We start from the raw sequence: 13,023 nt of genomic DNA, 5'->3' as shown, positions 1-13,023 counted from the left end.
ATTCCTCATCGATTTGGGTCCAAATAACATCACGCAGTTGCTGTAGATTTGTCGGCTGCGAATCTCCCGTTCCACCACATCCCAAAGGTGCTCTATTGGACTGAAATCTGGTGACAGTGGATTTAAAGTGAACTAATTGTCATGTTCAAGAAACCAGTCTGAGTTTTGTGACCTGGCACGTTATTCTGCTGGAAGTAGCCATCAGAAGATGGGTCCACTGTGGTTACATAAAGGAATGGACATTGTCAGCAACAATACTCAAGTAGGCTGTGGCCAAGAAAAGTGTCCCAAGAAAATATCCCCCACACCATTACACCACCAACACCAGCCTGAACCGTTGATACATGGCAGGATGGATCCATGCTTTCATGTTGTTTACGCCAAGATTCTGACCCTGTGTCGCAGCAGAAATCTAGACTCAACAGACCAGGCAACGTTTTTCCAATCTTCTGTTGTCCAAATTTGGTGAGTTTCCTTTTCTTTAGCACACCCAGTGTGGTCTTACACTGCTGTAGCCCATCTGATTCAAGGTTGTGCATTCAGAGACGCTCTTCTGCATGCCTCAGTTGTAACAAATGGTTATTTACAAGGCATTTTCACACACAGAACTGCCACTCACTGGATATTTTCTCTTTTTCTGACCATTCTCTGTAAACCCTAGCCTGGATGCCAGCCGAACTTAGCCCCGCCCACAACATTTGAGGTCGGGAAGTTCGGTCTGGACTTGATCCGTTGTGGAGCAACTATGTTCGAACCAGAACTGTTCGGACCAATCAAATTGTCAGGGCGGGCTTTATACAATGATGGATAGATGATCAACAGTAACGTAATAATTTGCGTCACCAAAGAGCAATTGGGTTGAATTAGTTTACTAAGCGGAGAACTTGTTCGTATATGCATTCAACTTTACTATTTCTCTCAAAAATGATGATCATGTTGGTAAGTACTCCGTGTATCCCTAAAATCTTTTTACAACACCAGCAAAGATCCTTTACACTCATCTCCTTCTACTACTTCTTCCAGCGTGCGTGCAGTTGAGTCCTGTTGACAACTATGCGTCGCTCAACATACGTCACTTACTCCGGGGCTTTGATTGGTTGTAGGTCTATCCAATTGAGTGCAGAGGCATTTTTGCCCCGTAATCACGGCCCAATGGAGCAATATCAGACTCATATTCTGACTAGAATCTGAGTATGACGACGTCCGGCTATGTAAACCCTATGGTTGTGCGTAAAAAAATCCCAGTAGATTAGCAGTTTCTGAAAAACTCAGACCAGCCTGTCTGGCACCAACAATCATGTCATGTTCAAAGTGACTTAAATCACATTTCTTCCCCATTCTGATGCTCAGTTTGGACTTCAGCAGATAGTCTAAATGCCTAAATGCATTGGGTTTCTGCCATGTAATTGGCTGATTAGATATTTGCGTTAACAAGCAGTTGAACAGGTATACCTAATAAAGTGACTGGTGAATGTACATGAGTTTTGCAGTTAAGATAGCAAATATATTTAAAGATGAACAAGCAAGGGCTGGAGCTGTAGAAACTTGCCTGTGTGTTCCCTCACGATGGGCAACACTCAAGCATGAGTATATCATATAAAGAGGGACTGAGGCTGCTTACAAGGAGTTACAAGTTAAACACAATGACAATCATGATTTTCCACAATGGCCATGAAGAAGCTGCATTTGTCCGGTAGCTGATCTGGAATCTGTAGGTGGCAAACAGCATGGCTTTCTGCATAAATATTTACTCAATTAGAACACTAACCAGACAAAGGAGCATTCAAAGCTTCTGACTGCTTTCAAAGCCAGGTATATACAAGGATATACAGTGACATGGTTTTCTTTATATGGGTTCTGCTACACTGCTACACTGCTTTCCTTTTAAGATTCAGATTGATGTGAAGTGAAAGTGAGAGCAGAGGTGTCCATGATAGGCCTATGTGTGCAGTCTTATATGCTGAATGGTTTCAGTCAAACAAACTTTAGGTCACTTCCCCTCAAGAGCATCACTTGCAAGTTAATTAGCTATAAGTGACCCATGAAGTGCATCTTCATTTTCTGGTGGAGTTTTCATACGAGCTGGCAAGGCGAAACACTGAAGATGCATAAGAGCCAAGTGCATTGGATAAGTGCCTGTCAGCATGGTCATAAATAATTCAGACATGTCAAGATACTGTTAAAAGGCCACACCTAATGCAAAGGCACTGAGAACAAACACTGTACTGGTCATTACCACCCAGCAAGTTTAAAAGACATCTAATAGCCGTTCAAACACAGCCCTGACATCTAGGCTAAAACAAGGCCAAATTTGGGCTTTCAGTGAAAATTTACTAGACGTCTAACCATAGAATAGACTAGTCATCTAGAACATTTAGGCCTACACGTCAAAGAAATTTAACCAAACACTTTGTAATCACTGTTAACTTTGCTTACATGATGGAATATAATAAATCTCGCAAGTCATTTTGGCAAAAATGACATGGAACCAAATTCAAGGTTATTTAGGCTAGAAGTGGGTTACTCATAGCCGGACTATATCGGGTCTACAGTTAACCGAGACAGTTAAATTACGGCTACACTAAAAAAAATAGTTATGCCTCTTGTTCAGTTTAATTAATTAAAATGAGCTAAAGTAAAAAGATTTTTTTTACATTTTGTTTTAACTTAATTTAATTGTGTTCAATCAACCTAATATATTTAAAACTGATGTTTACTTAATTCATTTGTGTTAAAACTACATGAATCATTTTTGGTTGTGTTTGACACAACTAACTGGGCAGTGGATCTGTAGTTCCCCTACAGTCGGTCACGTTTGACGTCCACCGGACGTCACCGATGATTTGGGATCACTTCTGGGAGCCCTATGAGCTTCGAGTGTATACAAAACGAGCCAATGCATATTGGCGTGCGGGATTTGCTATTTCCCTAAAAGAGTGGCACGGTTGTGTGGCACGTGTTTGGGCATTCAGAACACTGAGGCAGCTTTTGTGGAGTTATGTGGAGTTCCACTGCGGGAACATAACTATCTCAGTATTAAGGTCGAGACTCACATACCTCAGAGAAGGTGGAATCCCCTTACCCACACCCCGATCTAGTTCTTTGTCTGCTGGCCGGCTTCTGGGCAGGTAGCATTGCCCGAGCCCGACCCAGAATTGACAGCTATGCCAGCCCGGGCCGCCGAAAAGGTAGGGCTTGAGTGGAATCCTCCCCCCGGTGGAGCGGGCCATCGTGTATGGCGTCTGCTTCCTCCTGGTGGGGTAATCCGCGTCTCCCACCCAAGGCCAGTTCTCGTCCATTCTCACGGACAAGGCTTACAGAGTCTGTGGACAGACGGCTTCCGCTCTGTATGTCATGGCGCTATTACAGGTACATAAGGCCCAGGCGCTCATGGACCTGCATGAGGGTAGGCCTGACTCAGAGCTCTTGCGTGACGTCTGTGCGGCAACGGACCTCGCTCTCCGAGCGACTAAAATCACAGCACGTTCAGTCGGTGAGGCGATGTCCACATGTGCGCCAACTCTGGCTCAACCTGGCCAAGATGAGGGAGGCAGATAAATATTGGTTCCTGGACTCCCCTGTGTTCCAGTGAGGCCAAGCAGCAGCCTCCACCTGGGCCTCAGCGTGGAGCTGGTCGTAGGAGAGCAGCCCAGCCTGTCCCGGCCACTCCCAAGTTCCAGGGCGTCCACTTCACCTCAGTGCTAAAGTAGGCTGCCCCTGTCTTACGGGCGGCGATCGCAGTCCTACTGGTGAAGGACGCAATAGAGCCGGTCCCTCCAGCCGATATGAAGACCTGTACTTCATTGTACCCAAGAAAGGCAGTGGGTTACGGCCAATCTTGAACCTGCGAGTTTTGAATCGGTCCCCGCACAGGCTGCCGTTCAAGATGTTGGCGCAGAAACGCATCTTCGGATGCATCCGTCCCCAGGAATGGTTTGCAGCAATCGACCTGAAGGACGCATACTTTCATGTCTCAATCCCCCCTTGACACAGACTGTTCCTATGCTTTGCATTCGAGGGACGCATATCAGTACAGGGTCCTGCCCTTCGTGTCTTCACAAAGGTCACAGAGGTGGCCATTGCTCCCATGAGAGAGCGTGGTGTTCGCATCAAGCCTGTGGCACTCCTCTCAGAAACTGAAGCCTCCACGCCTCAATCGCCCCCAGGTGGCTGGTCCCAGTATAGGTCCTAACCCCCGCCCCTCTGTGTTTTCTAATGGACGCGAGACAAACTAAACAATCAAATTACACTACAAATAATTTTTTCCAAAAGTTGGTTTCTGTCATTGTAGAAATTTCATTTCAAGTGTTCGTTTTTTAAATAAGTTTAGTTATAGTTAGTTATTTGATGCTATAAAAACACAGTGTGTGTCGTCATGATTGACAGCTGAGATCATTGAAGTGAAGTTGAGTGAAGTTGTCATTGAGGCACTAACTGACTTTTTTCAGGATTTTGGGGAGGAGATTGGAGCTTTAGCTTTAATTTCTACATTTCCATAATTGTTTATTTCACACCAACATAAAGAATTGTTCTGCATCTGTGAGAGTGTGGGCGGGCATTTGATAATCGCACCTCGACTTCCTGCTCTCTACTGTGCAGATTGCGGTCCCGAGATCGCTACTGCGCAGACTCGGTCCCAAATCTGCGTAAGATGTCAGCACCATATTCGGACCTCCAGAGGATTCAGTTACTTCAGCGGAAGCCAATGAAGTCACGTCGTCCATATTTTTTTACGGTTTATGGTTCGCATCCTCAACTATCTCGACGACTGGCTCATATTGGCCCAGTCGAGAGAGTTGTGCGAACACAGGGACATGGTGCTCAGTCACCTCAGCTAGTTGGGCCTTCTGGGTAAACTGGGAAAAGAGCAAACTCTCCCCCGTGCAGAGGATGTCTTTTCTCGGTATGGAGTTGGACTCGGTCAATCTGACAGCGCGCCTCACAGAGGAGTGTGTCCAGTCGGTGTTGAACTGCTTGAATTCGTTCAGACGCAGAACAGTGGTGCCACTGAAACATTTTCAGAGGCTCCTGGGGCATATGGCATCTGCAGCTGCAGTAACGCCGCTCGGATTGCTTCATATGAGGCCGCTTCAACACTGGCTTTACGACCGAGTCCAGAGGCCACGTACAACGGGCATGCAGTCTCGGGTCTGTGGACGGGGGCCTCAACTGCATTGGCACATCAACTGCCTTGAGTTGTTAGTAGTATGTCTGGGCCACTGCGCTGGGCTGCGCTGGGCCACTGCGTACATCAACAAACAGGAAGGTTTACGCTCCCGTCGCATGTCACAGCTTGGCCACGGAGGTTCTAAGTGATCTACCACAGGACCAGTTACATTTAATTGCATGAATTTGTTTTTTATGAGTTGGGACTACACATTAGCCTGGATGCCAGCCGAACTTAGCCCCGCCCACAACATTTTTACTCGGGCAGTTCGGTCTGGACTTGATCGGTAGAAAAGTAATTATGCCCGAACAGAAACTGTTCGGACCAATGAAATTGTCAGGGCGGGCTTTATACGATAATGGACAGATGATAAACAGTAACGTAATCATCAACGTCATCAAAGACGCTTGGGTTGAATTTGTTCTAATCCTAAACGGAGAACTTGTTCTTATATGCATTGACCTTTACTATTTCTCTCAGAAATGATGATCGTGTTGGTAAGTACTCTGTTTATCCTTAAATTCTTTTTTTACAACACCGGCAAAGATCGTTTACACTCATCTTATTCTTCTAACGTGAATTATTCCAGCGTGCGTGCAGACAGGGTTGCCAAGTTTTTACAACAAAACCCGCCCAATTGCTAACGTTCCTCAAAACTAGCCAAAAACAAGCCCAATAGCTTTCCGGGGGGGTTCTCCGGGGGAAAAAAGACATTTGGGGGGTAAAATATGTGTTATTTTGGCAGGGCTGCCTGCGCATTCCTGGGTCTGTATATCACATAATTGGGGTCGCTTCAACCCGCGGACTTGGCAACACAGTGCAGTTGAGTTCTGTTGACATTTGACAACTAACGTTATGCGTCGCTCCGTTGCTCTGATTGGTTGTAGGTCTATCCAATTGAGGTCTTTCCTGGTTTGGTTGAAACACGCCCCATAATCACAGCCCAATGGAGCAGTATCAGACTCCTTTTCTGACTAGAATTGAGTATGACGTCAGGCTAACTACACATATTTATTAGATGGAAATTATGTCCTCAATTAAATTATGTTTGTCCAATGAGTTTTTTTTTCTTTTCGTTTTTTGTTTTTTGAGTGATTGTTTGTATCTTACAGCTAGCAAAATAAGTTAAAATAATCAATACTTATATAATACAGTAAAAGTTAGCTTTGGTTAGCGTTGTTAGGGAGCAATTCCCCAAAACACTAGCTTACTGTCAACACGTAGCCTAAATATAGATTAACACATCATTTCACAGCTGTTAACCCAAAAACAATGTTTACACATGTTCATGTGGACAAAAAAAAGTTTTGTGGAACGACTCATGGTCAAACTGGGTTACAAGGGCAGCTCAGGCATCCAGGCTAAAATGTCCCACACCCGCACCTGTTGCTTGTTGTCTATTGTTACATCTGCATTTGTGAGGGTATGGTCAATCGTTTCTGTGTTGAAACGCTAAAAGAGTTTAACGTGGCATGTTTGTGAGCATACAGCGGTGAGTTCCTTGGTTTAAACTATTAAACATGAGGATAAACAGGCAAGTTAATGTTTGTGGTTTCTTTCTGCAGCGGGGTGGTGTCCATACACGACTCCTCGTCCTCACCACACTGGCATGAGAGGACAGATTCATCTCACCAGCCATTGATCGTCTCTGATTGACTGAGAGATGTCCGCGGAGGTAGAAGAGGGACGAAAGTCGGACGCAAAAGGGAGATGCGCGAGACTGTTTTGGCGTTTGTTTCCTCACGTTTTCCTTATTTTATCACTCATGTTATATGCGCTTTTGGGAGCGCTGATCTTTAAACAGATTGAGAACAGGAATCTTTACAATGAGTCGGAACGGATCGATGCACTGGTGCGAAAAGTGGTGGAGACAGTGCAGAATCACTCAGGTCTTACCTTGAGCTTTTATATAAATTATATATATATTTTTTAACTTATTATAGCCTATATGTAGGCTGTGTTTTTTTACTGTGTATTTTTATAGAGTCGTATAGGCTTCACTTGTAATATAAATATTTATATATAGGGTATAACTTTATTTTTACTTTATTTTTTACTAAATACTTCATTTTTAAGGTATTCATTTTAATTTTGAAAATGTTAATAAGCAATTTTTTCCGTTTCATTTCTTTTTATGAATTAGATACCTCGACACAGTTACACCGTGAAATAGAAAATATTTTGAATAAATTCCATGATGAAAAGAAGCAGGAATGGAACTTCTATAGTTCTCTTTTCTTCTGCTGTACAGTGTTCACTACTTTAGGTGAGTAGTTATTTTTCTGGGGCTTCACAAAGTTTGTAAAGTTTTAGGTTTTGTTGGGTTTTAACTTGAACCAAGATATGTTAAGTCTGTATGTTTGTCTAAAATTATTGTTGCATAATGCACCATTGAGTTTGTTATATGCATGAGAAATTATGACCTTTGGCTGTATCTTTTCCCAGCACACACAATGGCACCGTTTCCCACAGTAACCAGCCTAACCATGATAAGACAGAAAACAGGTGTCACCATGGAAGAAAACTGTTATTTTCCTAAATGAATTATATGCAGAATATGGGAACATTTGAAATTCATAAATTATTTGTTACGACTTTACTTTTTACTCTTAACTCTTTTCATTAAGAAATGATTTTCCATATCCAATTATCCATTTCAATTAATGAATGTAAAAAGTACACTGTAAATTAGATGAGACACTTAATGATGGAGGGTCTAAGGCACTAAAAAGAGATGTTGTGTGTGGTGCAGTGTTCATGCATCTGACAAAAACCATAAAGGATGTAGATCATACATTAGATTCTTGTATATTTAATATTTATGGTCCTCTGCCATTATGCACTTAGACTGCCAGACGAGCATATATTGAAATATATTCAAGTTCTCACAATCCTGTTACGGATTGAATAAACACAAATATTGATAATTAGGTTTTAAATAGTCATTAAGTTATTAAATGTAGAATGCACAACCGTACAGTTTATAGGATGCAATGTGATTGAGGACAAAATTACAGTACAGTTTATCAACAAGTACCACTTTCCTAGCATATATCTAAAAAAAAACATTATGACCATAGATGGAAAACACAAGTTTCACAGACAGTGTACCAACACAGTCCTGCATTACGCAGCCAATGATTTACAGGCTAATCCAAAACATTGAAACCATTTCCAATAAACCATTAATGGATCTCTCTTCAGAGATGCATGTATAATCAGGATTTACTATATGAATCACATGGAAACAGCATGTCTTTTATCTGTCAGTGCCACCATTTTGTTGTGTAATTCACACTGGAAAAAAATCTCTCTCCCTTTCAACACTAATTGTAAATCACAGCTAACCACAGCTCAGATATTAATTGAATGTAAACTTCTATCTTTCAGGACATCTTACAGAAAAACATTAAGCAAAAGTGCCAAACACAGCAGTATATTGCTGTGGATGTCCATTATGCTATCTAGGAAGGGCGTGTCTTTGGTTATCTCAGCAGCTGACCTTAATGAATATTGTTTTTTTTGAGGCAGCTGAGACTGATGATGAGTTCAAATAGGTTCATTTCTCTTTCTCTTTCTTTCCTTCTGTCTTACTCTTTTTGTACATCAGCAGCTCTGTCACTTGTTCTGATGAAAAAGGGGCAGGTGATGATGTCCTTTTCCAGGTTGAACAACTTAATATTTTCATTTGCTTTGAATTGTTTAAATATTTGGCTTTGATACTTGGGACAAAAAGGGACAGCAAAACATGCATGGTTATTGAACTTGGGGAAGAGTTTCTAAATAGTGTAATTGTGGCAGAGGTGCCCACACTGTTTGTCCCTGCTTTGAAGAGGGATTTATGAGACTGCATGCTGAACGGGAACTTAAATAACAGTAGTTTACTTTTTTTTTCATAGAAAAATACTTATAACAATAAAATATAACAATCATGTAACATCCTGAAAATAACTGATTAACAACAACAAAAATGATGCAATTAAGAATATAATAATAATAATAATAATTACTCATTAAAATTAAGTAATTTTACACAAAAAGATTAAGAATATAATAATAGCAATTATAATAATATTTACTAATTAAAATTAAATAATTAATAATAATTTGTATATTTATAGCGCTTTTCTCTGCATCCAAAGCCCTTTACATATAGAAGGGAGGAATCTCCTCAACCACCACCAATGTGCAGCATCCACCTGGACAATGAGATTTTTAATGACCACAGAGAGTCAGGACCTCGGTTTAGTGTCTTATCCGAAGGACAGTGCTTTTTGACAGTATAGTGTCCCCATCACTATACTGGAGCATTAGGATCAACAGAACACAGGGTGAGAACCTGCTGGCCTCACTACACCTCTTCCAGCAGCAACCTAGTTTTCCCAGGAGGTCTGCCTGACCAGGCTCAGCCCTGATTAGCTTTACTTTTGTAACGCGTTACTCCCAACACTGATTGTTTGTGTTGTTGTAGAGAACTAGCCTAGAAATCTAGACGCACCCTAGCGGCAGCAAATCTAATTTGCAGACAGGGTAGTCTAGCAACTCTCCGTTGGCTTGCGAGCTGGAAAAACCAAACTGGTCAGGCCAATCACATTGTGTATAGAGTCGGTGGGCGGGCTTAACATAATGACGGCAGAGTTCACGCGGTTCCACGTGCTACTTGCTGGCGAACAGCGGTCTTTCGAATCGGCTTTGGCTGTGACTCTGGAAGACGTGGAGTTAAGCTTTTCTTTGAGAAAAGAACAAAGAATGGCACTGAAGTCATAGAAGATGTGTTCTGAGTTTTGCTGACCGGATACGGCGAAAGTTTAATCCACTAGCTCTGCTTCACCTTCCTATTGCGTGCAGAGGGAATTTGAAAGACAACTGTTTATCCCGCCCCTCGGATTGAGCCCTGCTAATGGTGAGTTCCCAGACCCAACATCTTGATGTGGGTCTGGCTTGTCAGGCTAGTAGAGAACTATTCCTTTGCTTAAACTTATAGAGTAGAATTGCATTACTCATGCACTGATAAAGACCTTCAGCAGGTGGCAGTACTGAAACGTGTTGTCTAATGAGTGAAATTATGGAAGAAAAAGAATTTCTAACTCTTGATTCTGCTCTGTTTTCTTGTATAACAGGTTATGGACGAATGTATCCAGTGACCCATGAAGGAAAGGTGGCTTGTATCCTGTATGCGATGGTGGGCATCCCTCTCATGCTGCTGGTCATCTCAGATGTGGGTGATATCTTAGCTGTTCTCCTCTCTAAAGCGTACACTCGCCTCAGCCTGTTCTTCAGCCGATGTATGGTCCATCGCTCATGGAGTCTTCAAAGGCATGAAAAGGCATCACATCCCCAGCAAGTGCAAGGTGCTGATACGGACGCCGCCTATATGTTCAACCATGTTGTGGTGCACAAGACAATGAACATTCAGCAGGTGATAAGAACCCAGTCTTCCTTCAGGCGCACATCCTTACAGCTTCGTAACAACAAAGATATAATTGACCGCATTATTGTTAAGGAGAGCTTCAGACTCAAGGGCTCTCAGACAAAATCCTTCTCATGCCCAGACCTTGACCGAATACCTTCCCCAAATGACAGCTCCAAGTTATTCACAGGCATCGGAGAGAAGATGGAACGCATTAACGTCCCTATTCTGGTCATCTTGCTGGTGGTCTTCGCATACATGGTGGTCTGCAGTCACATTTTGAGATGCTGGGAGACACAGATGGAACACTTTGATGCCTTTTATTTTACCTTCATCACCTTGACCACCATTGGCTTTGGTGATATTGTGCCTGAACACCCAAAGTACTTCATGGTTACCTTTTTGTTCATTATCATGGGCATGGCCATTATGAGTATGGCCTTCAAACTCGGCCAGTCGCAAATCACTAGCTGTTATAGGCAGTGTATAAAGTGTCTTAGTATGGGCAGGATAGGAATACACAAAGACCTAGACAGTAACTGAAGCCAATGGGTTTTTGTGGCTTTGCTAATGGTACATGAAGTTACTACAGTAAAGCATGATGGTAATGAGTTTTAATATCTATATCACTGCCAGTTTGATATAAGTGGGTTAAAGGAAATGGGCCACAGTCCTGCTGCAGTATAAAACTGTGATAAACAAGTATAAAAGAAGTAGGCTCAGAATGAAAAATGCACTTCTGTTAACTATTTGAGCCGAAAGATGAGACTTGTCTCTGTGACTGTCACTTCGATTATTGTATTATTAGGGAAATTGCATGAGACATTGTTTATTTTTTGTTTAGATATGTAGCTTATCAGAAATGCACTTGCAAGTCTCTTAGCAAATACATTTATTCCTGACATTTATTCATGTTCATGCAAGATCTGTATTGTATAACCCTAATGGGTATTCATAATATATCTGACTAAAATATGTTTGAATTTGTTTATTCAATGCCAGTAATAAAGAATGTAATATGTTTCACCTCTCTGATCAATGCATTACCTTTCTCTTAGTCATTCATTTTGAAAGGCATTTAACCCCTATAGGGTGTTTAAAATTAATTGATCCACTAATATAAAAGCTAGTATGTAAATAGGCTAATTGATTGAGAATCTATTATATATTTTGCCGTTAAAAAAAATATATTATCAACTTATCAGGCACACTTAAACCAAGTGATACTCTGAGCCGTGCATTCATTTCAGGGATGACAGATATTATGGGAGTGGCTTGATGCAGATAACTTGACCTTGACCCTTAAGAAACTTGAATTAATGCTGTCACGTAACAAATCTGCTTCAAATTGAAGTAAAAATTAAATGACTTGCTAATTACAACATTGAAATTAAAATGTAATGGGTGTACAAATACTATAAAATCGTGAATATAAGTAATTTGGAATCATATTTAAAAAAACAAACAAAAAAACAGTGCACTTTTAATTTATCTATTATAACTTCTATGTTGGTTTGGTTGTTTGGCTGTTTCCTTATTACGGTATAAAAAAAAATTTATTTTATTTTTTTATTTTTTTGCCAGGTGGCTTTTTTCAATTATATGATGTCATTACGTTGCTGTCTTGCCACCAGCCAATCACAGAAAAAAGATCTGGGATCTGTCAAATCATCTCAGATGTAGCTATTAAGCGAGGTAGGCTACGAAGAACGGACCCAATGTCTCTTGAAGCAGGGGTTTTCAAACTGGAGGGGTCCTCCAGAAGGTTCCAAGGGGTCCCCAGAACATTTCAGAGGATAAAAAGACAAAGCAAAAATGGATTGAGTCTACTAAACATTCTAACTGTTTAATTTCTAAATGTTTCTCTCCTTTCTTGCCGTATATGTATTTTCCAGAATTGTATGTCTTTCCAGTGAGTTTCTCTCACCATAGTCCCTTTATCTCGCTCTTACATGCATTTATACATAAGCTGCTTCATACATTTATTGTGAAAGTTGCTTATACAAATCATTTTTAACTGAACATGTTCTTCAGGTTTATACATCCAACATTATGCATAGCCAATTTAATTTTGGAAACAATATGTTGTAGGCTATTTATAATGTCACATTTACTATTTATATAACAGTTCTAATGTTTTTTCATACATAAAAATAAACAGATGGATTTTAGGAAGGGGGCCCCTCATAAAAGGTTCATCATATTTGGGGGTCCTTGGCATCATGAGATTTGAAAACCCCTGTCTTGAAGCATAATAAGCAAAGGATGTGAAAAGATATAAAACAACCCACATCGTGCTACGCCACAAGATGGCGATGCTGTAAAACGGTTGCAAACCCCAAATGCGCGGAGACAGCTTGATATTCGTGTGTTCAATGTTAAACTGAGCAAGTGATTGCCAATTTTCCTCGGTAAATAACTTCCAAACACCAGTAAAGCTGGCTAC

The 13,023-nt window shown here is 41.2% G+C and overlaps 1 protein-coding gene across 1 annotated transcript; it reads left to right on the top strand.

The window, feature by feature from the left end:
• Window positions 1-3,354: 3,354 nt before the first annotated feature.
• On the top strand, window positions 3,355-11,120 carry kcnk18 (potassium channel, subfamily K, member 18; the record flags this gene model as incomplete). Its single annotated transcript, XM_079832748.1, has 3 exons — window positions 3,355-3,493; window positions 7,311-7,433; window positions 10,288-11,120. 3 exons carry the CDS (start codon window positions 3,355-3,357, stop codon window positions 11,118-11,120), a joined length of 1,095 nt encoding a protein of 364 aa, XP_079688874.1.
• Between the last annotated feature and the right edge of the window lie 1,903 nt (window positions 11,121-13,023).

This window comes from Gobio gobio, assembly GCF_949357685.1.
Source record: "Gobio gobio genome assembly, chromosome: 13".
NCBI lineage: Eukaryota > Metazoa > Chordata > Actinopteri > Cypriniformes > Gobionidae > Gobio > Gobio gobio.
This window is presented reverse-complemented; position numbering and strand designations above follow the sequence as displayed.